The sequence below is a fragment of the Dasypus novemcinctus genome, chromosome X, assembly GCF_030445035.2.
Source record: "Dasypus novemcinctus isolate mDasNov1 chromosome X, mDasNov1.1.hap2, whole genome shotgun sequence".
Lineage (NCBI taxonomy): Eukaryota > Metazoa > Chordata > Mammalia > Cingulata > Dasypodidae > Dasypus > Dasypus novemcinctus.
In genome coordinates, this window is record NC_080704.1 from 74826591 (window position 1) to 74852116 (window position 25526).

At 36.2% G+C, this 25526-nt stretch overlaps 1 protein-coding gene across 2 annotated transcripts in view; it reads right to left on the reverse strand.

Annotated features, from left to right (window-relative positions):
• The window catches only part of OPHN1 (oligophrenin 1), a 540428-nt gene that overhangs the window by 84134 nt on the left and 430768 nt on the right, over positions 1-25526 (reverse strand). For both annotated transcript variants that reach the window (XM_004482489.3, XM_004482488.3), the window contains exon 19: positions 9914-10073. In XM_004482489.3, coding sequence (XP_004482546.1) covers positions 9914-10073 — 160 coding nt within the window. The remainder of the gene's footprint in view (positions 1-9913; positions 10074-25526) is intronic.

Genomic DNA, 25526 nt, shown 5'->3' on the forward strand with positions numbered 1-25526 from the left:
TAGAATAAACACCACTTGGTCACATTTTATAATTCTTTTTAGATATTGAGGAATTCTATCTACTAATATTTTAAGAATTTTTTGCATCTATGTTCATGAGGGATATTGGTCTTTAGTTCTTTTGTATTGTCTTTTTATGGTTTCAGTATGAGAGAAACACTGTACTCACAATATACTTTGGGAAATGTTCCTTTGTCTTCTGTTTTCTGGAAGAGATTGTTTAGAACTGGTGTTAATTCTTCTTCAAACATTTGATAGAATTCTCTACTGAAACCATCTGGGCCTCAATATTTCTTTTTCTGATGCTTTTTAATTATGAATCATTATCCTTAGTAGTCAAAGGGCTATTCATATTATCTGTTTCATTGTGGGTGAGTTTTGGTAATTTCTACTTTTTTGAGGTATTGGTCCATTTCATTATAAGTTGTCAAATTTGGATGCATTCACATGATCCCCTTATTCCTTTCATATCTGCAGGCTCTGAAGTGATATTCTCTGTTTCATAGCTTATATTAGTAATTTGTGTCTTCTCTCTTTTGTATTGTCAGTCTTGCTAGAGATTTGTCAATTTTATAGATCTTTTCAAAGAACTACCAATTCATTTCTTTGGCTTTCTCTACTGATGTTCTGGCTTAAAGTTCAGGGATTTCTGACTTTATCTTTATTATTTCTTCCATTATTCTTGCTTTGGTTTTATTTTGCCTTCCTTTTCCTCTTGGTTCTTGAAGTGGGGTTTTAGATTTTTTATTTCAGACTTTTCCTCTTTTCTAGTGTAAGCAATTATTCCTATAAATTTACCTCTCAGCACTGCTATAGGTGCTTCAAATAAATTCCAATATATATATTTTAGATATTTGTACTTTCATTTACCTTGAGTTTGGTTTAAATTTATTCTCTAGAGAGTCTTTGTTTGTTTATCCATGAATTATTCTGAAGTATACTCTTGAGTATCCAAATGGTCAGAGATTTTTATGCTGTCCTTTTGTTACTGAATTCTAGTTTGATTCCATTGTGCATTGTGGTTCAGAGAACACACTCTGTATCATTTCAATTCTTTTGGATTTTTGAGATTTGTTTTATATCACAGGATACAATATATGTTTTATGGTCATTTGAAAAGAATGTGCATTCTGATATTGTAGGGGTGGAGTGTTCTATAATTTTTTATTTGATCCTGCTAGTTGATGATGCACTTGAGTTCTCCGAAATCCTTGCTGATTTTGTCTAGTTATACTATAACTTGCTGAGAGAGAGGTGTTAAAGTCTGCAGGTATAATCATGGATTTTTCTATTTCTCCTTTTACCTCTAACAGTTCTTTTTTCATATAATTTGAATCTCTGTTGCTTGATGCATACACATTTAGGATTTCTATGTCTTCTTAGTGGACTGACCTATTTTTCATTATAACAATGTGCCTTTTTCTCCCTGGTAATTTTCTTATTCTGAAGTCTACTTTATCTTCTATTAAGATAGCCAATCTTGCTTTCTTTTGATTAATATTTGTATGGTATGTATTTTCCATCCTTTTATGTTCACTATAACTATATAATAGTATATGAAGTGAGTTTGTCAATGATATATCATTGGATCAGGTTTTTTTAATGCTCTCCCAATCTGTCTTTTAATGTTTACACTATTTACATTTAATGTACTTATTGCTATATTAGGACTTACATTTAGCACTTCCTTTTTAGATTTCTATTTTTCCTGTTTTTAAAAATTTCTATTTCATTGTCCTGTACTTATGTATGTAACTTGAACATGTTTGAGAATTCCATTTTGTTTTATCTATACTGTTTTTGAGTGAATCTTTTTGTATATTTTTTTTTTACTGGTTGCTCTAGTGGTGAGTGTGTGTGTGTGTAATCTATCAAAGGCTACTAAAGTCAGTATTTTACCCATCTGAGTGAATTGTACAAGGCTTATATCCCTTCACACTCTTTTACTTTCCTCTTTTTATAATCATCATGTATATTTCCTTTATTTATTGAAAACATAAAAGAATGTATTACACTTTTTCTTTAACCATCATATTTAATTTAGAAAACTCAAGAGGTCTTTATCCATATTTATTATATTTATCCATATTTTTATCTTTCTATTATATTATTATATTTATCCATATTTTTATCTTTCTATTGTTTTTTCTTCTTTCCTAATATTTTGAAAGTCCTTTTACCGGTTCCTTTCTGTTTACAGAACATCTTTTAGCCATTTTTAGAGTAGATCTGCTGGCAATAAATTCTTTAGCTTTCTTTCATCTGAGAAAAACTTGATTTCCCCTTCGTTGCTTTGGCATAGTTTCACAAGATATAGAATCTCTACTTGATAATTCTTTTCTTTCAGCATTTGATAAATATTATGCCACTTCCTTCTGGTATCCATGGAATAAGTTCTCTGCCATTTGAATTGTTTTTCCCCTATAGGTAAGGTCTCATTTCTCTCACTGATTTCAAGATTTTTTCTTTGCATTTGGTTTTCAGAACTTTATTATGAAGCTTGCTGTGGATATCTTTGGGTTTATCCTGTTTGGAGTTTGTTCAGCTTCTTGAATCTGAAGGTGTTTTGCCAAATTTGGGAAATTTTAGACATTATTTCTTTGAATACTATTTTTAACTGAAAATTAATTTTATTAGATAATATAACACTCCCATAAAAATAAAATCACATTAAATTGTGAAATATATACTTTGAATACTTTTTAGCTCTATTCTCACTCTCTTCTTCTTTTTGGACTCCAATGGTACAAAAAGTTAGACCTTTTGTTTAAATCCTACAGGTGCTTGGGACTATGTTCATTTTTTAGTCTATTTTCTATGCGATGTTTACACTGGGTAATTTCTATTGTTCTATATTAAACCTCACTGATTCTTTCCTCTCTTCTGTCCATTCTTTTGTTGAGCCCATCCATTGAGTTTTTATTTCACTTATTGTATTATATTTTATGGTTTTGAAATTTTCATTTGGTTCTGTACATATTCTATTTCTTTGTTGTGACATTCTATTACTTTGTTGACATTTTCTTTTTTAATTTACTTCAAAATGTGTTATTTGTTTGTTGAAGCATTTTTATGATGGCTGCTTCAAAGATCTGTGCCATCTTGGTGTTGGTGTTTGTTGATGGTCTTTTCTCATTCATGTTGAGATCTTCCTATTTCTTGGTATGTTGAGTGATTTCCAGTTGAAATCTAAACATTTTGCATGTTATGAGACTGATTCTTATTTAAATCTTCTCTTGCAACAGGGGAGGAGAGGTACTGCTTCATTTTTGCCAGGTGAAGGTGGAAGTCCAGGTTCACTACTTCACTATTTATGCCCCACTTGTTATTGTTGAGAGGGATCTCTGCTCATAATATGATGGTTGGAAAGGGAAAGAGTGTTTCATTACTGCTCTGATGCCAGTGAGTGGCCTCATTATCATGGAGTGATGTTGAATCTATAAAAGGCCTTCTCTGACATTACTCCACTGAGGAAAGGAGAGGAAGCCTCATCATTGCCAAACATTCATGGGAGTCCAGGCACCTCACAGGTTCTCTACTGATACCACAGGTTGGAGGGGAGGTCTCAAAGTACCACTGATTGTACTCTTTGGGTGAATTTATGCTTTTTAATATATATCAATCAAATTGAAGAAAAAGAGAAAGAAAGACACTATAAAATGAGAAGTGCAACAGATGACCAAAGATTACACTAAGATTAACCATACATTGGAAATCTAATGTAAACCAAGGAAAATTGTAAGGAAGGTATTTTTTCTTCTAACACAGTGTCACTCCATCATTCAATAAAGTTGAAGAAAAAAAAATTAACTGTATTTGTTGCTTTGTCAGGCATTGCTAAATTTACCTCCATTATTTAATGTCTTCAGTATATATGAAAATTCTTATGCTATAGCCGCATCAACATAATATGTGGTCGTATTTTTAATTTTCACCAATCTGTTCAAAGAGAAATGGTTATCTCAATATTAGTTTAATTTGCATTTATCTAATTATGAGTGAGTGTGAACATTTTTCCTATGTTTAAGGCTATTTTATATCTTTTAAAATTTGGCAAATTGTCTACTCATATGCATTTCCCACCTTACCATAGAGGTTTTTTTTTTTTCCTTTTTCCTTCAAATTTTAAGAGATCTTGGTATAAAATGATATAAGCTTTTTGCCTGTAGTATGTGATTTTTATAGCTTCTTCAAGTTTGAGGATTGTCTTTTGAGTTTCTTTACTGTGTTTTTGCTATGCAAATGTTTTTATTTTGATACAATCGAAGTTATCAATATTTTCTTTTATTATTTCCAGAGTTCGAATCATAGTGAAAAACCTTTCTCCTTACATCAAGGTTAAAGAGGAAGTCACCTGTATTTTCTTCTAGTAAATGCAGTTTCATGTTTTACATTTAGTTCCCCAATCCATTTGGATCATATTGTCATATATGGTGTGACATATGTATCTAAGTTTATCTTTGTCTAAATGTATCACCAATTGTCCCAGCACCCTTGAATAAAAAGCCCATCTTTGTCACCAGTTTTCAGAAATGCTACTTTTATTAAACATTACATTTCTATTGTCCTTTATCTTCTACATTTAAAAATATAGTAAATATGTATTCATATTAAAATTTACTAAACATATTATTACCTGTGTCTGTGGATACATGTACCTTTTTCATTTGCTGGAATGATAAATAAGAAACAGTTGAAGTATGTAGTGGAAACTAGGGCCTGGGTAAAGGGAGGCCTGGATTTTCATTCTATACTTCCTCTGTGGTTTGAAATTTTTATCATGTGCATGTGTTTCTTTTATTTTAAAAAATAAAACATTTAGATACTTTTCAGAGCTTACACTATATGACTTCTCTTAGGAAATTAAAACTACTGTTCACTCCTTCCTTCTTAAATCCTCTCCTTTCAGGAGTCCATGGCTCCCATTCTTAGTTCTCCTGTCACTGACCATTATTTTTTCAGTTTTCCTTGTGGTCTCCTATTGGTCCTTCAAATATCAATGCTTCCTAGATTTTAATTCTTGGTCTAACATTTATTTTCTTGTTACAAGCATTCCCTAAGGAAGAGTACACATTTGCTTGGTTTTAACTACCATCTCTATGGTACTAGAGATCAACTCTTATTTCTCTAATCCTTTCCTCTTCTATAACCTCATTTGTCTTGTAGGCTTATCCAAACTAACATGTTCCAAACTGAACTTCTGTTTCTCTCTTACAAACCTGTTCCTCACACAGTAAATCTCAGTAAATGAAAACTCCATCCTTCCAGGTGCTCCAAGAAAAAACCTTATTAGTTACCCATGACTCTTCTCTTTCTCTCACACTCCATATACAATTTGTCAGTAAATTCTGTTTGCTCTGCTTTCAAAATATATTTAGCATCTGACCACTTCTTACCATTTTCAGTTACCACCCTTATTGAAGGTACAGCCATTTCTTGACTGGCTTATTGAAATAGCCTCCTAATTAGTGCCTTTACTTCTAACCTTGTCCCCTGCAGCTATTCTCCATGCAGCAGCTCAGAATGGTCCTCATAAACATAAGTAAAAACATGTCACTCCACTGCTGAAAACCTTCCATCTTTCTCACTCAGAGCAAAGCCAAAATCCTTCCAATTGATTTTACGGCCCTACAGGATCTATTCCATTCCCACTCTCCTTTATTTCTCTACATTCATCTTCTATTTTTTTTCTCTTTATTTTTTTTTTAAATGTCACATTCAAAAAATATAAGAGGTCCTCATATACCTCCCCGCACCCCACTCCTCCCACATTAACAACCTCTTTCATCATCATGGGACATTCATTGCATTTGGTGAATACATTTTGGAGCACTGCTGCACCACGTGGACAATGGTTTACATTGTAGTATACACTCTCCCCCAGTCCACCCAATGGGCCATGGCAGGACACACAGTGTCCAGCATCTGTCCCTGCAGTACCGCCCAGGACAACTCCAAGTCCTGAAAATGCCCCCACATCATATCTCTTCTTCCCTCTCCCTACCCTCAGCAGCTACTGTGGCCACTTTCTCCACATCAATGCTACAATTTCTTCCATTACTAATCACAATAGTTCCACAGTAGAATATCAGTAAGTCCACTCTAATCCATACTCTATTCCTCCATCCTGTGGACCCTGGGATGGGTATATCCACTCCACCTCTTTATCAAGAGGGGGCTTAGATTCCACATGGATGATGGATGCAATTCTCCTGCTTGCAGCTGTAGGCACTCTTTACTCCCTCGTGTAGTGGTTGACCTTCTTCACCTCCCGGTTCACTGGCCGGGATAAGACCAATAAACCAGAGGGTAGGAGTTGCAAGTCTGCTGAGGCTCAGGGCCTGGCTGTCACATGGACAGTCCAGAGATTCAGGTCTCCTGAGTATACACCAACCCCAGCACCAACAACAGGTCCAGGAAAGGTGATAGAAGAGGCATGTGTAGAAAGGTCACATAGCTTAATCCACTCTATCAATCTGGCCTCCTTGTACCTTGAAACAATGGGTACATTTCTGCTTCAAGGATTTTGCACTTTCCATTTCTTCAGCCTAGAATACTTCTCCCCCAGATACCTGAATGGAGTGTATTTTCGGTTATTACAGTCTCTGCTTAAAGATCACCTTCTCAATGAGGGCTTTCTGACTACTCTGTTTAAAAATGAAAAACCATTTCCCAATACTTCCTACCCCCGTATACTGTTATATTTTTTATTTGCTCCTTAACATTCATTACTATCATACTATATATTTTACTTATTTAGAATCCTTCCTTTTATAACTCCTTTAGAATATAAGCTTGGTAAGGGTATAAATTTCTGGGTTGTATGCTCTGTTGTATCTCCAGCATCTAAAATAATACCTGGCACATAGCAGGAACTCAGTAAATATGTGTTGAATGAATGAATGAATGAATGAATGAACCACTGAACTCAACTTTATACTAGGTGTCAGCAAACTAATGCCCACAGGCCCGTTGCCTGTTTTTGTAAATAGGATTTTATTGGAACACAGACACATCCATTCCTCTACATATTGCCTATGGCTTTTGCAGTACAATGGCAGAGTTGAATAGTTACAACAAAGAAAATATGGTTTGCAAAGACTAAAATATTTACTACATGGTTCTTTAAGAAATAGTTTGTCTAACCCTGCTTTAGACTCACTTGCTAAAGATAACTATCTGGATATATTTGAGGAATCTCAAATCTAACCTATGCCAAACTGAGCTTTTCACCACCTCCTCAAAACTTTCCCCTTCTGTATTTCTCCTATGTATTAAGGACATCTACCACTCAAGTCAGAAATCCATGATATAGAAATCTCTCTCTTTCTCCAACAGCTTCCATTTCCAATTACCAGGTCCTCTTGCTTTTGGCTCCCTAGCCCTCTTTCCAGTTTTCTAAGATTATAATCATCTCTTACCCAGGCTATGGCACTAGTTTCTCTTTCTGTGATCAATACTTCACACTGCTGCAGCCAAGATAATGTCTATGGAATATAAGTTCTTATCACAGGTCACTGCTCTACTTTTAATCAATTTTTCCCCATTGCCTGCAAGAGTAATTCCAAACTCCTTGCAAGGCAGTAAAGTCCCTTTAGGACCTGGACTTTGTCTGAGTACAATCTCATTTCACACCATCCTTATTTCTATTTTTTATTCCAAATAACTTGGGATTTTAGGCCTCTGTGGCTTTGTTCACACTGTGAATATCTTTCTGAAATGCCATTTCACTGTTTCACCTACCTGCTTTTTATTCCTTCAGTACCTGGAATAGGTCTTATTTTCCATATGACTCTCTTTGATAATCCTAAAATGCCCTTTATATAACTAATAATACCGTTCTATCAAAATGACTGATAAGCCAGCACTGAATAGTGATTAAATACTTGCAATGTGAGCCAGGGTGCTTGGGTTCAAATTTCATCTCTGCCACTTACTAGCTGAATGCCTGTGGCATATGACTATCACATAGTAGGAGTTTATTATCATCTTCACATCTGAGCTGAAATATGACAATCAGAGAAGCTCATTTTAAGTAAGGCATAATCCAATATCCATTCTTTCCTTCTTAATTTAGTAAAAGAATTAATGCCTTAGCTGGGCACATGGCTACCCCAAATAGACTACATTTTTCCAGCCTCTTTTACAGCTATGTGTGACCATGAGATTATGTTCTGGCTAATGGTATGTGAATGAAGATGATATATGTGACTTCTAGGTAATGCCCTACAAGAGAATGGGTGTTCTTTTTACTTCCTCTCTATCATCCTTCTCAGTGTTTGATCATAAGGATGAAGGCAGCACCCTAGAAATAGCAGAGCAACAAGAAACTTCGGGAGAAAACATTTGGAAAACACATATCTGATAAGGGTTTTATGTCCAGAACATATAAAGATATCCTTCATCTCAACAACAAAAAGATAAATGACCTGATTAAAGAATGGGCAAAAGACCTGAATAGACATTTTGCCAAAGAAGATATACAAATGGACAAAAAGCACAAAAAAGATGCTCATTAAGGGAAATGCAAATCAAAAATCAAAATCACAGTGAGATATCACTTCATACCCACCAGATTGGCTATTTTTTTTTTGAAAAATGGAAAATTACCAGTGTTGAAGAGGATGTAGATAAATAGGAACAGTCATTCGTTTGCTGGTGGGAATATAAACTGGTGCTGCTGCTGTGGAAGACTGTTTTGTGGTTCCTCAGAAAGTTAAGTACAGAATTACCACATCACTTGGTAATTCCATTTCTAAGTATTTATCCCAAAGAATTGAAAGCAAGAACTCAGATATTTGAACACTGATGTTCATAGTGGCATTATTCACAATTGCCAAAAGGTGGAAGCAACCCAAGTGTTGATCAATCAATGAATAGATAAACAAAATGTGGTATATACATACAGTGGAATATTATTTAGCTGTAAAAAGGAATGAAGTCCTGATACTTGCAACAACATGGATGAACCATGAGGATAACATGTTGAGTGAAATAAGCCAGGCACGAAAGGGAAAATATCATATGATCTCACTGATATGAAATAATTAGAATTAGCAGAGTTAGAATCTAGAATATGGGTTACCAGGTACCAAGGTGGGGGTAAGGAAAAAAAAGGAAGAAGGAACCTGGATTCCTTACCCTGTCAAGTCATCATACCAGCCCTGAACCACATCCTAAAACATTATTTCATGACTGAAAAGAAACTTCTCTTACGTTAAAGCTAATGTATGATCTAACATCTAATAAGTGGCAGAGCTGAGATTTGAACTGTGGATACTGTCTGCTCTGTATCATCAGGCTCTCCTTACAGAAAAGTTTATACTGAATTATGCTTTGCTGAGAATCAAATGCAAAGCCATCTGTATAAAGTACACAGGACTTGTCAATAAATATTTCTTGTCTCAGCCTCATTTTTGTGTTCAGTTTCTATCTCTACCCTTGCTTTCCCTTTTTCAATTGACCTAATTCTAATATATGCTACTTTGTATTTTATATATTCCATAGCCAGCTACCTTATATTCCATTGTAAAAGGAATAGGGGTTAAATAAATAAAAACATTGCTTTCTTTATGGTTTCATTATATATATACCTTCTTTTATGCTTATCACTTTTCTCTATTTACATGTTTGTCCCTACCTTACACTGTTACTTCTTTAAAGACATGGATAGATATTTTTCTCCTTCTATACTCATAGTATCTAGCATGGTGCCTGATAATAAAATATTTACATGCTCAAGCAATATTTACTGAAAAAAATGAATTTCACAGAATCACAACTACCATTAAATGTCAAAATATGATTGACTTCCATTATTAACTTGAGTCAGCTGTGGAGACACAGTGCTAAATGTTGGCTGAAGGAATGTATCATGGTTAGAAGAGTGATGGTGAGGATGGGAAATACATACCTTGCCAGAGTGCTCTATCAGTATTTCCACCACAATGTTCTGGAATTTGATGTTCATCATGGCGGCCACAGTATCCTCCTGAGCTCTCATCAAGGTGGGCCCAAATATCACCCCCATGTTGGAGGGGGACATAAGATTCTCTTTGCTGTGTTCACACACACTGTCAAAAGAGAAAGAAGTGGTTAACAACATTTTCTTCAATATCCCTTTGAAGCAGAGACTCCATTAGGGCTACAGGGGCTAAGAGACACTAAGAAGTGAAATGAGAGGAGAGGCCCAAAATAGGGATGCAAAGAAAAGAGTAAAACAAAGGAAACAACTAGCAAATAACACAAGGTAGCATATAATTGGGACCAAAGTGAATGTGATCAGTTGGTAGCACTGTGAGAGTTCAAAGATAGGAGATGGGCTATAGTTTGGAAAGGCAGGAGGGAAGCTAGAGGGCATTCCAGGAAAGAGGTGTAACCTACATAAAGCATGTATAGAGAACAACAAAGTACATGGAAAGAGTGCCTATGAGTCTCACTAGTCAGGAATCTAGCCCCCCTGCCGTATTTACCTCTTGTCCTCAGTTACAGAAGCAAAGAATAAAAGTGCTAAAAAGGATCTTTAAGATGAGTCCCTTTATCATCTTCCTCATCTTACAGATGAAATAACAGAGGCCCAAAGAGAAAAGGGGATTTGTCTAATGTCACAGTTAGCTATAGTGTAGTGACTGCAATCTCAGATTTTCTGATTTCTGGTCACTATCCCTACTTAAAATTCTGTTATCATCTTCCCATCACTTACATGGCAGGGTCAATGCTCTACAACATAGCTATTAGGGCCCTCAATGACGTAGGAGCTGGGCAATGGCAAGCATTAGTGACCTAAGTTATCTGGGTTTCAGTTTCCTCACTTGCAAAATGAGCATTAAAAATATTACCTACCTATGGTGGATTGAAACTGTATGTACCCAGAAAAACATGTTCTTAAATTTAATCCATCCCTGTGGGTATAAACCCATTGTAAGTAGGACCTTTTGATGAAGTCTCTTAAGTTAAGGTGTGACCCACCTCAATCTGGATGCGTCTTAATCCTATTACTGGAGTCCTTTATAAGCAGAATAAACTTCAGCCACACAGAGAGAAAGCCACAAAGGAAGCAGCTAGAAGTTGAAATCAATTGAACCCGGAAGAAAAGGGAGGGACCAGAAGATGCCACGATATACCTTGCCATGTGACAAACTAAGGACCAATTATCACCAGCAGCTAGCCCTAGAACACCAGTCTTTAGGAAGAAAGCATCACCTGAATGGGGCCTTGATTTGGGCTTTTTTTCCAGCCTTGCACTGTGAGCGAATAAACTGCCATTGTTTAAAAGCCCATTTCATGGTATTTGCTTGAGCAGCCTAGGAAACTAAAACACCACCTCAGAGAGTTGAGTAAATAGAAAAAAACTGCCCAAGTTCGGTACACTGGAAGCTTTCCATTATAAGTTATTATTACCTTTACAGGTGCCCTCATTCCAGGCACGTTTGAACTTTGACATTTATTATACTAAACCACCTAGATTATGATTTTCTGGCTTACATGGTTGTTGTTTCAGATTTCCGTAACTTTGCTTATTTCCCTTTACCTAAAATGCTTCCCTCCTCCTACATCTAAAGAATGCCTGTTTATCCTTCAGGACACATTTTAACTGATGTCTTTTTCAGGAAGCCTTCCATGAAGTGTTTCTGGGCTACCACAGCCCAATGTCCTCATCTTTCTGAACAACATTGGCAAGCAGGGCATGTTGCAATTTTCCTTCCCTCTTTCCCTCCATCCTTCCTCCCTCCCTCCTTTCCTTCCTTCTTTCTTTTTTTTTACAATGTCTTCCCTTCCTGAATTCTCATATTTTTTCATCCATACTACCCACAAGCATCATGATCTGAGTTATATACTACACATGCCTTGTATCTGAGTTATTTATGCTCATTCTATATTTTTCTTATTAGACTGTGAGCTCTTGAATATAACCCTGCATGGTCTAGCATGTGCTTTTTATATGATTCCATATGATATGAAATGAGATCTCATTGTAATTTTGATCTGCATTTTCCTAATAGCTAATGATATTGAGTATCTTTTCATGCACATATTGGCATTTTGTATTTCCTCTCTGGAAAAATGGCAATTCAAGTCTTTTGCCCAATTTTAAATTGGGTTGCTTTTTGTTTTATTGGTAACTTGTATGATCAATTTATATAACATGGAATTCAAACCCTTGTCAGGTATGTGGTTTCCAAAGATTTTTCCCATTCAGGTGGCTGCCTTTTTACTTTCCTAAAAAAGTCCTTTGAAGCACAGAAGTGTTTAAGTTTAAGGAGTTTCCATTCATCATTTTTTTTCTTTCATTGTCCTTCCAGTGTAAGTTTTAAGAAAACACCCCCCTTAACAAAACACATGCTAATCTATTCCAACCACACATAAAAAGAATTATTCATCATGATCAAGTGGGTTTTATCCCAGGCATGCAAGGGTGGTTCAATAAAATCAATCAGCATAATACACAACATTAATAAATCAAAGAAGAAAAATCACATAATCATCTTGATTGATGCAGAAAAGGCATCTGAAAAAATGAAACATCCTTTCTTGATAAAAAGACTACAAAAGATAGGAATTGAAGGAAATTTTCTCAATATGATAAAGGGCATATATGAAAAACCCACAGCTAACATTTTACTCAATGGTGAAAGACTGAAAGCTTTTCTGTTGAGATTAGGAACAAAACAAGGATATCCATTGTCACCCCTGTTGTGTAATACAGTGTTAGATATTCTAGCTAGAGTAATTAGGCAAGAAAAAGAAATAAAAGGCATCAAAATTGGAAATGAAGAAGTAATACTTTTGCTATTCATAGATGATACGATCCTTTACCTAGAAAATCCTAAAAATCTACATCAAAGCAAATAGAGCTAATAAATGAATTCAGCAGTGGCAGGATGTAATATTAATATGCAAAAATCAGTAGTATTTCTATACACTAGTAATGAGCAATTTGAGGAGGAAGTCAGGAAAAAAATTCCATTTACAATAGTAAAAATAAGAATCAAATATTTAGGATTAAACCTAACCAAACATGAAGCACTTGTATTCAGAAAATTACAATGCATTGCTAAAAGAAATCAAAGAAGACATAAATAAATGGAAGAACATTCCATGTTCATGGATGAGAAGACTAAACCAATATTTTAAATTTTTAAAATATTTTATATTGTATTTATTTTATTTTTTTATTAAATTGTCTTTTTTTAAAGATACATAGATCACAAAAAATGTTACATTAAAGAATATAAGAGGTTCCCACACACCCCACACCCCACTCCTCCCATATCAACAACCCCCCTCATCATTGTGGCACATTCACTGCACCTGGTGAATATACCCAGGAGCACTGTTGCACCCCATGGATTATAGTTTACATTGTAGTTTACATTCCCCTCCTCCGATTCCATTCAGTAGGTTATGGCAGGATATGTATTGATATACAGAGTCAATGCAATCACAATAAAAATGGATACAGTCTTTTTTAAAACAAATTTTAAAACAATTATCAAATTTATTTAGAAGGGTAAGGGGCCCCAAAAAGTCCGAAATATATTACAAAGGAAGAATGAATTTGGAAAACTATCACTTCTGGTCTTTAAATCATATTACCTAGCTACAGTGGTAAAAAAAAAAAAAAAGGATTGGACTGGCATAAAGATAGACATATAGACCAAAGGAACCATACTGATGGTTCAGAAACAGACATTCACATCTATTGTCAAGTGATTTTTGACAAGACTGTCGAACCCACCCAGCTGAGGCAGAACAGTCTGTTCCATAATTGGCACTGGGGGAACTGGATATCCTCAGCCAAAAGAATGAAAGAGGACCCCTACCTCATACCTTATTAAAAAAATAAACTCAAAATGGATCAAAGCTAGAACAATAAAACTCCAAGAAGAAAATATAAGTAAACACCTTTATGATCCGGTGGTAGGTGGTGGTTCATTAAACCTTACACTGAGAACATGAGCAACAAAAGAAAAAATGGATAAATGGTACCTCCTCAAACTTAAACACTTTTGTGATTCAAAGGACTTCATCAAGAAAGTGAAAAGCAGTCCACTCAATGTTGGAAAATATTTGGAAACCACAAATTTGATAAGTGCTTCATTTCCATGCTATATAAAGTGATCATACAACTCAACAATAAAACAGCAAGCAATCCAATTTAAAAATGGGCAAAACACTTAAAAAGACATTTATCCCAGGAGGAATACAAATGGTGAAAAGGCACATGAAAAAAAGGTTCAATATCCCTAGCTATTAGGTAAATACAATCAAAACTACAATGAGATATCATCTCATACCTCATAGAATGGCCATTAGTAAAAAATACTGTAAAGAACAAGTGCTGGAGAGGATGTGGAGAAACGAGAACACTCCTTCACTGTTGGCAGGAAAATAAAATGGTGCAGCTTCTGTGGAAGACAGTTTGGTGGTTCGTCAGGAAGCTAAATATAAAACTGCTGTATGATCCTACAATCCCTCCGATGAGACTATATCCAAAAGAACTGAATACAGGGACTCAAACAGACATTTGCAAACTGATGTTCATAGTGGCATTATTCACAATTGCCAAAAATGGAAACAAACTAAGTGTCCATCGACCAATGAATGGATAAACAAAATGTGGTATACACATACGATGGAACACTATGCTGCTGTAAAAAGAAATGAAATTTGGACACATATGATAACATGGATGAACCTTGAGGACACTATGTTAAGTGAAATAAGTCAGACACAAAAGGACAAATATTGTATGATCTGACTAATATGAACTAAAAACAAAGAATAAACACAAGGAGTTAAAACTTAGACTATAGGTTACTAGGAGATAGGATGAATACAGAGAAGATACTAATGCTTAATGTTTGTAGAATTTTCAATTAGATTGATTGTAAAGGGTGGAAATGGATAGAGTTGATGATAACACATCATAGTGTGTATAACTAACGGGGCTGGTTCATAAATGGGATTGTGGTTGAAAGGGGTAACCTAAGGATGAAATGTCAACTGAAAAAAAGCTAGAGAATAATCTAGGGACTGAATAACACAGTGAACCCAGAGGTGGGTGAGGATTTTGGTTAATAATGCAAATTCAAAATTGTTCTTTGAACTAGAAGAAATGTACATCTCTATTACAGGGTGGTAAATAAATAGTAATGCATGGGAAAATACAATTAATGTAACTTATGGACTAGAGTTAATAGCAATATTGTAATGTTCTTGCATCATTGTCAAAGAAGGTACTATATCCATGCTAATGGTCAATAGAAGAGCAGTATGGGATTTTTTTCTTTGGTACTAAGGAATATGTTCATAGGTATACTAGGGTGATGACTGTACAACTCTGTGATGTACCTGAGAGCCACTGAGTGTATACTTTGATAGACTGTACAAGGCATAAGACTGTATAACACAGTGACCTACATTTTCTTCTGGGAATTTTATGGTTCTAGTTTTTATATTTATGTGCTTAATCCATTTTGAGTTAATTTTTATAGAAAGATGTGTGGTAGGGGTCTTCTTTTTTTAATTTTAGATATGGATATCCAGTTCTCCCAGCACCATTTGTTGAATAGACTGCTTTTCCAGAGCTGGCTGGGTTTGACAGCCTTGTGAAAATTCACTTGACTATAGATGTGATTTTTCTGTTTTCTTCTCTGCTGCTCATACTAGGTAGAAAACAAACTTCAAGTGTGTGTGCCTGACCCAGAGGATGTACTAATTATTTTTAATGAAATGAACTCATCTGGTATTCTTTGACACTGTGTGGCTGGAGGCAGCCAAGTGAAAGACATGTAACTGCTCTGTCAGTTTGTCTTTGGGGGTAGGGAGGTGAGAAGGTGGGTGGGACAGCACAGCTACTCACTCCAAACACTTTGTTTCCAAACCCGTTAAGGTCAACTCCCCTGAGACTGACCCATCAACAGGCAGGTTCTTGTCACAAGATGGGTAATTAAGGGGGCATAAATGCTGAGACAAATTAATTTGTCTTAATGAGGGTATGTTACAACCTTGACAAAGGCTACCTGCCATTCAGATGGCAACAAACAGAGTCATTCTAGGGGCCCTTAGTCTTGCTGTGCTTGTGAAGGGGAACCCTTTCAATAGTTTAAATACCTCTGGCAGTTAACCCTGTTCTTCAGTGACAAGATATTTTCAGATGTTAAAATGGAAAAGCAATTCCATGCCACCACTAAGTGATCCATAACTGCAAAATGGCTCATGTGAGACAACAGTCCCCTGCCTGTGTGTGGATGCTTATTCCTTTTGTAAACTTTGAAGGGAAGTCATATTTGTTGAAATACCCCCATCAACTCACCTCCAAAAAGCAGAGTATTTTATCAATGAAGCCCAGGTTCACAGATTGTAAAACATTTAATCATCGTCACATAGTCTGTGAATATACGGCAATGCAGGGATTCAAATCCATATATATATATATATATATATATATATATATATATATATATATATATATATATATTTATTTATTTATTTATGGCTCCATATTTTATTGTCTTCCTATTGTATCACATGACTTGCTTGTCAAATTTTTTTTTACAGAAAAGACAGCCACAATAGAGGCTGCTTTAAGCTAAACCACCTGCAATTTTCCTGAGGGAGGAGCCTAGTATTTGGGATAAATCATTTACTTCTTGGCCTTTTTAAGAGATTTTGGGAGGTAACAGCCTGTTTTGTGGGGAAGATTTCTTTGCATTTGTCATCTCTTCTTTTATTATACATTTGAAACCCATCAGAAAGAATGTCATACCAAAAGTTGTGGGATTACAAGATGAATAAAAGAAAAGGGATCCCTATGCCCCCATCTTATCCCTTCCCTGTACAAACACTTACCTCCAGCTTATCATCACAAAGATGGAGGAGGTTGTTGGTGTGGGAGGAGTGGGGTGGGGGGGTGGGGGGTATAAAGGAACCTCTTATATTTTTTAATGTAACATTTTTTTTAAGTATATATGTTCAAGAAAATACAATTTACAGGATGATGGGATTGGGGGGGTGGGGAGTAGGGTATATGGGAACCTCTTTCATTTTTTATGTTTTTTAATGTAACATTCTTTGTGATCTATTAACTTTAATAAAAAAAGTATAAAAAATGGGAAAGGCATCATGAATAGAGGTTTGTGATACAACAGCAAATGAATCATAAATTTAAATTCTCTAGTCTACAAGGATATTAAAATGGGCCCAATTTCACTGAGTGTACACTTTACATGGATTGTACAAGGCAAGGGACTATATAACACAGTGAACCATGTGGTGAAAGATGAACTGTGGTTAACACTATAAATATGAGACTGTTCACTCTTGAACTACATTTGTTAAAATGTACAATATTAATACATAGTGTTAATAATAGGGGGCATATTAAAAAATTTTACCAAGAGTAGGCTATGGACCATAGTTAGTAATAGTCTGAGTATGTTTTTTCATAACCTGTAACAAACGTTCCACAAAAATGTAAGTTGTTGGTGGAGGGGTGATGTACGGGAATTCTGCACATTATGCATGACTGTTTCATAAGCTCATGAGTTCTCTAATAAAAACATGAAAAAAAATGAGACCAACTTCTTGAAAATCAAATTTTAAAATAAGAGAATGGCAGAAGGGGCAAGATGGTGTTGGATTAAGTGCACCCACATCATCTCCTACAAAAAAACGACTGAGTGAGGGCAAAATCCTGCCTGAGTGAGCTGTTTTGGGAACCCACAAAGCAGGAGTATTCAGGGCACTGATCTGGAGAGAATGCAACAAAAAGAATGATTGCTCAAGGTAAAACCGTGAGTTTCTGGTGCTTGAGGCTGGAGCTGTGGGACGGCTAAGCCCCTCCTTCAGGGCAGGAAGCAGCAGCATTCTCTGAACCTACCAGTTCACACAGCTGGAGGAGACAAACAACGAGAGTGGGAAATTTTTGGTGAAGAATGGAGAGGGGTTGCCCGAGTGCGGGTTCAATTGCCTGGACCCCCATTTTGAGCTTTGAGGAGCATACAGCTAGCCTGAGGAGAAAACAGGAAGAGGGGAGAGGCAAATCTGTTGGCGCAGCCTGATTAACCTAACCTCCCTGGGACAGGGAAAATTGGTCTGGGAGAAGGTGGTGTCAGGCAATTAATTAGTCCTGTGCAACACACCTAAGAGGGGGGTACAGTAGGAAGTGCTTGGCTTCCAAGAGCATATTTAGTGTTCCTGGCAAGGTGTGGGTATTCTCTCTCAAAGAGACTGAGAGTCATTATTTTCTATGGTGAGTTAATTCACCAGGGTCCCATTTGATTTCAAAAGAGAACTCTCACACAGGCATCCTGCTGCCCTGGGAGAGAAAGCAGTTAGAAAAAAAGGGGGCGGGGAAGGGCAGATTTCTAATCAGCAGTTTATCCAATTGCAGTCTATCCTGTCCCTGGGAAAGGGACTCTTTCTGAAGAGCAAATCAACCCAGAAAGAAAGTTTAGTTCAGTGGACGAGTTTCAGCCTTGAATGTGCAAGGTCACTAGTTCAATTACCGGCGGATCCCCTTAGAGTAGTGACCCACTGGAATATTACACATCTAGCTGATATTTTAGGACAGGGAAAACACGGACTTTTACCCTTGTATTAGCTTCCCTTGGGTCTCTTATTTTCCTTAAAAAAAAAAAAAAGGTTTCTTTGTTATATAATTTAACTTAGATTACTCACTAAAACCAACTTCCAAATCTGGAGAAAGAAAACCACAGGATAATGAATTGATAAATACTGGCAGCTGGACAAGCTCCACAGGTGCTTAAGAGGAAAGTCTTGTTTTTCTTAAGTTTGGTTGACTCCTTGCTTGTGAGTTTGCCTTTTTTTATTGTTTTCTTGTCTTTCCTTCTTCTTTATCCCCCTCGCTTTGCTTTTTTTAAAATTAGGTGCTGCCAGCTTGTTTCTTGTTTGCCGTGTTTCCTCTTTCTCGATTTCCTCTTTTCTATGTGTACTGATTTTCGTTACCAACAAAATCTCTTTTCCTTCCTACATCTTTCTATCTTCCGCTTTCTGTTGCTGCTCTTACATTCCACCTCTCTATGTTTACACCTCAATATTTTCGGCTTTTTATTTCTAACAATTCTATTTTTTCTATCTTTTATTAACTTTATGTTTTTGTCCTTTTCTCTTTCCCTCTCTCCTCAACATGTGAGCATTTTAATTCATACTATATTCTTCTCCATATTCAGTTTCCCATTTCATTATAGGTATTCCACTTTCCTATTCCTATAACTATACACTGCTTACAAGAGTCTAATATTCATTCTCCCAGGAATTATACTGTTCTTCTGATAACATTTACTATCAATATTAGTATTATAGTTTTTCTTTTCTTAACTCTTTTGCTTTCCCTGGCCCTAATGTTTTTCCTTCAAGGGAACTTAGACAACAACAAGGAAATAGAAAAAGAAAAACAAAGTGTCAGAGAAAACTTAAGATACACACAAAAACAGCAAATAAATAAAAGCCAAGACTAGAGGGAGAAGTTAATCAACTGAACAAACCTATCAAGATTAAATGATAAACAGACAGCAACAAAAAATTAAAACCTTACAAATAATCAGGAAGACATAGCTTAGTTGAATGAACAAACTAAAAACCAGGAAGAAGAGCAGAATATCAAACAACGAATCAAAGCTGTCCAAACAAATATCATGGGCCAACTTAAGTGAAGGAAGAGATTAAGGATATTAAGACAACCCTTGGATAGCATGATGAAGAAATTGTAAATATATGCAAAAAGATAACAGATTTGACGGTGACAAATGGTACAATTCAAGAAATAAAACATACACTTTCAGCAAATAACAGCAGATTTGAACAGGGAGAGGAAAGATTTAGTGATGTGGAAGACAATACATCTGAAATCAAACAGAGTGTAGAATTGATAGATAAAAAGATAGAAAAAATCCAGCAGGGAATCAGGAATTTGAATGACAACACAAAAATGCACAAACACGTGCATTATAGGCATCCCAGAAGGAGAAGAGAAGGGAAAGGGGACAAAAGGGGTGTTGGAAGAAATAATGGCTGAAAAATTCCAAAACCTACAGAGGGATATGGATGTACATGTACAGGAAACATAGCAAACCCCAAACAGTATAAATTCCAACAGGCATACCCCAAGACATATACTTGTCAAATTATCCAATGCCCAAGACAAAGAGAAAATACTGAAGGCAGCAAGAAAAAATAGAACCATCACATACAAGAAAAGTTCAATAAGACTTAGTGCTGATTTCTTTTCTGAAACCATGGAGGAAAGATGGCAGTGTTATGACATGGTTAAAGTACTAAAAGAAAAAAAATTCCATCCAAGAATACTCTATCCATCAAAGCTGGCATTCAACAATGATGGAGAGTTCAAAATATTGACAGAGAAACAGAAACTAAGAGAATATGCCAATAAGAAACATGCCATTCAAGAAATACTAAAGGGAGTTCAGTAGGTTGAAAGGAAAAAACAGGAGAGATAGAGTTGGAGGAGAGTGTAAGAACAAATAAAAAGACAAAAAGAGAAAGAAAAACAATATATGGCATACACAAATCCAAAGAAAAAACGGTTAATGTAACTAATTCCTTGAGAGTAATAACATTGAGTGTTAATGGACTAAATTTACCAGTCAAGGGACACAGATTGGCAAAATGGATAAGGAAATATGACCCATCTATATGCTCTCTACAAGAAACCCACCTTAGACCCAGGGATAAAAGGAGATTGAAAGTCAATGGCTGAAAAACAATCTTATAAGCAAACAATAAACAAAAAAGGGCATGAGTAGGTATACTAATACTGGACAAAGTAAAACTTTTTAAAAAATTTTAATTGCATTTTGTTAAGATACATAGATCACAAAAAATGTTACATTAAAAAATATAAGAGGTTCCCATATACTCCACACACACCCCCAAAGAAAGACACAAGAAAGAAAAATTACAGATCAATCTCCCTAATAAAACCAGATGCTAAAATGCAGAAGAAATACTTCCAATCATATTCAATAACACAGCAAATGAATTACACACAATGACCAAGTGTATTTCATCCCTGGTATGCAAGGACAGTTCAACATAAGAAAATCAAACAATGCAATAGACTACATAAACAGATCAAAAGAAAAAAATCACATAATCGTATCTATAGAAGCAGAAAAAACATTAAAAATATATAGGACCCTATCCTGATAAAAACACAGCAAAAGATGGGAATAGAAGGAAACTTTCTGGATATGATAAAGGGTATATAAGAAAAATTCACAGCTAACATCATATACAATGTAGAAATCCTAAAAGCTTTCAGTCTGACATCAGGAACAAGACAAGGATGCCCACTATCACTCCTCCTATTTAATATTACATTAAAAGTACCCCCTCTTGATATATATGTGGAGTGGACACAACCAGTATAAGGTCCACAGGATGGAGGAATAGAGTATGGATTAGAGTGGACTTACTGATATTCTATTCATGAACTACTGTGATTAGTAATCGAAGAAAATGTGGCATTGGTGTGGAGAAAGTGGACATGGTGGCTGCTGGGGGTAGGGAGTGGGAGGAAGAGATGTGATGTGAGGGCATTTTCGGGGGTTGGAGTTGTCCTGGGTGGTGCTGCAGGGACAGTTACCAGACATTGTATGTCCTCCCGTGGCCCAATGGGTGGACTGTGGGAGAGTGTGGGCTATGGTGTGGACCACTGACCATGAGGTGCAGTGGTGCTCAGAGATGTATTCACCAAGTGCAATGAATGTTTCATGACGATGGAGGAGGTTGTTGTTATGGGGGGAGGAGTGGGGTGAGGGGAGTGGGGGGTATATGGGGACCTCATATTTTTTTAATGTAACATTAAAAAAATAAAGACCAAAAAAAAAGTACTTGCTCAAGCACTGAGGCAAGAAACAGATATAAAAGGCATGCAAATTGGAAAGGAAGAAGTCAAATTTCACTATTTGCAGATGACATGATCCCATACATAGAAAGCCCTCAGAAATCTACAACATAGCTTCTAGAACTCATAAATGAATTCAGTAAAGTTGCAGGTTATAAGAGTAGTGCGCAAAAATAAGTACCAACTCTATACACCAAAAAGGAGCAATCTGAGGAGGAAATCAAGAAAAAATACCATTTACTATTAAAAAAACAAATACCTAGGAATAAATTTAACTAAAGATGTGAAAGACTTACACACATAAAACTGCACAACACTGTTAAAGGAAATCAAAGACTTAAATAAATGGAAAAATATTCCCTGTTCATGGATAGGAAGAATATACATCATTAAGATATAAACCTGTCCTACCCAAACTGATCTACAGATTTAATGCAATCCCAATAAAAATTAACACAGCATTCTTTAATGAACTGGAAAAACTAACTATGAAATTTATTTGGAAGGGAAAGAGGACCTGAATACCCAAAAACATATTGAAAAATAAAAATGAAATCAGAGGAATCACACTACCTGACTTTACAACAAAGTACAAAGCTATAGTGGACAAAGCAGCATGGTATTGGCACAAAGATAAACATACTGATCAATGGAACCAAACTGAGAGTTCTGATATAGATTCTTGCACATACATTCATCTGATAGTTAACAAGGCCACCAAGCCCACTCAACTGGGAGACAATGGCCTCTTCAACAAAAAGTGTTTGGAGACCTAGATATCTATATGCACAAGAATGAGAGAGGGGGAAGCAGATTTGGTTTGATGGATAGAGTGTCCACCTACCACAAGGGAGGTCCAGAGTTCAAACACAGGACCTCCTGACCTGTGTGATGAGTGGGCCCATGCACAGTGCTGATGCATGCAAGGAGTGCCGTGCCACGCAGGTGTCCCCCATGTAGGAGAGGCCCACGTGCAAAGAGTGCTCCCTGTAAGGAGAGCCACCCAGTGTGAAAAAAGTGCAGCCTGCCCAGAAGTGGCGCTGCACACACGGAGAGCTGACGCAAGACAGTGCAACAAAAAGAGACTCAGAGTCCCGATGCCGCTGACAAGGATATAAGCAGACACAGAATAACACACAGCGAATGGATACAGAGAGCAGACAACTCGGGGGGGAGGCAGGGAAAGGGAGAGAAATTTTTTAAATAAATAAATAAATCTTTAAAAAAGGATGAGAGAGGAATACCATCATGAACTTTATATGAAAATCAACTCTAGAGGTAACAAAGATCTAAATATAAGAATCAAGAGCATAAAGAGCTCTAGGACAATGTAGGGAAGCATCTACAGGACCTTGTAATAGGAAATGGCTTCATGAAATTCATACCCACATTATGATCAGGGAAGAAAAAATAGACAAATGGTACCTCCTCAAAATTTAAGCCTTTTGCATCTCAGAGGAGTTTATCAAGAAAGTGAAAAGACAGCCTACCCAATGGGAGAAAATATTTGGTAACCATATATCTGATAGGAGCCTAATATCCAGTATATATAAAGAAATCCTGTATCTCAAAAATAAAAAGACGAACAACCCATTTTAAAAATGGGCAAGAAATTTGAACAGACGCTTCTCCAAAGAAGAAATACAAATGATGAAAAAGCACATGAAAAGATGCTCAACATCATTATTCATGAGGGAAATGCAAATCAAAACTACAATCAGATACCACCTTACACCCATTAGACTGGCAGTTATTAAAAAAAAAAAACAGATGACTACAAGTGTTGGAGAGGATGTGGAGAAATGGGAACCCTCATTAACTGCTGCTGGGAATGTAGAAGAATCCAGCCATTCTGGAGGACAGTTTGGCAGTTCCTCAAAAAACTATCTATACATTTTTCATATGACCCAGCAATTCCACTGATGGGTATATATCCCAGAAGAACTGGAAACAAAGACACAAAGAATTATATGCACATCAATGTTCATAGTGGCATTATTCACTATTGCCAAAAGTTGAAATCAACCCAAATGCCCATCAATAGATAAATGGATAAACATAATGTGGAATATACATATAGGGAATACTATTCAGCTGTAAGAAGGAATACAGTAATAACACATGGGATAACAGAGATGAATCTTGAGAACCTTATGTTGAGTGAAGGCAGGCAGGCATTGAAGGATAAATACTATACTACCGCTCTGATATGAACTAAGCAAATCAAGCTGTCTCAGAGAGCTAGACACTGTAAGATAGGTTTGCATGAAATTAGGGGGGAAGAGGAAGTTTGTTTGCCCATGCCCGCATGGCCGAAATCTATGATAAAGTGGAGGTAAGTAGTTGTATAGTGAAGGGTTAAGACGGGGCTATAGAGATTCTATTGGGTTGGGCTTTGCAGGCTTAAGGGGGGCTATGGTTGGGAGAATGGGTCAGATGGTCCATGGAATTGGGGTGAGCATTGTGGGGGAGCAGGTGAACACGAGAAATTGTCAGATACAAGGTTGAAATTATAATGTTGAGAAAACTCTTCAGAGAATATAATAAGGAAGGGTTACTGATTTAAGGTATTTGACGGGGGGCAGCTGGCACAATGTGCACCTGGTGCATGTTCTAGGGAGTGTGTGAGTGCTTATCTTGTCATAGTGTGTTATGTAAGTGGGTAGAGACCCATACAATGAGTGGGAAGGTGTTATAACTCTATTCTGGGGAGGCCTGATGATCTCAAACTGAGGGGAAGATGTCTCTAGAGAGCAAAGGGTGCTCCTAATGGGGAAGGACAGACTAGAATGTCAAGCCCTCAGCATTGTTGCAAGTATTTATGAATCTTGTCCTCCAAGCAGTGAAGCTTGGTTGTCACTGTGGACCCCAAGGGGAGGGGGAGAGAGGAATAGAAATGATGAAAGTGGTGGTAACTGCAGGGCAATGAAAGTGTTCTGCATGATCATGCAATGATGGATACAGGCCATGTTAAATTTCACCAAAAATTTATAAAAGTATATAGTGTAAAATGTAAACCATAATGTAAACTATAATGCAACCATGGTTAGTAGGTATGTCTCAAAATCTGTACATCAGTTGTAGCAAATGTAACATCCACATGTAAAAATATCATTGCTGAGGAATGGAGAAAAGGGTTTGATATTGGGTATATGGGAGTTCCCTATATTCTATATGTGACTTTAATATGACCTAAAACATTTTTGAAAACATAATAATAAAAGAAAAGGATGTAGACAATGAGGAAGAAATGGAAGAGATTGCTTTGCCACTGTATATACAGGGCAACACCTATTACTTTGATGAAAAGCAAAATGCGAAAAAAATATTCATTTTATTTTTCATTTTTTTAATAACCCAATTTAGTTTTTACTTTTAGTTTTTCCAAATTATTATGTTTTTTTATTTCTAATCTTCAAACCTATCATTTCTATTTTATTTTCCTATTATTTGAATTTGGCAATATATAAGGCTTTTTTGAAGAAGTTTTGGATCACAGAGCAGTTCAACTATGGCATGAGAGGAGCATTAGTGTGGCATGTCATTGATGGGGGATGCAAGGGAGGGAGGGAGTTCTCCATGGCATGCATATAGGGTATATAGATATGTTTGGATGTTTGTTGAGTATTGACAT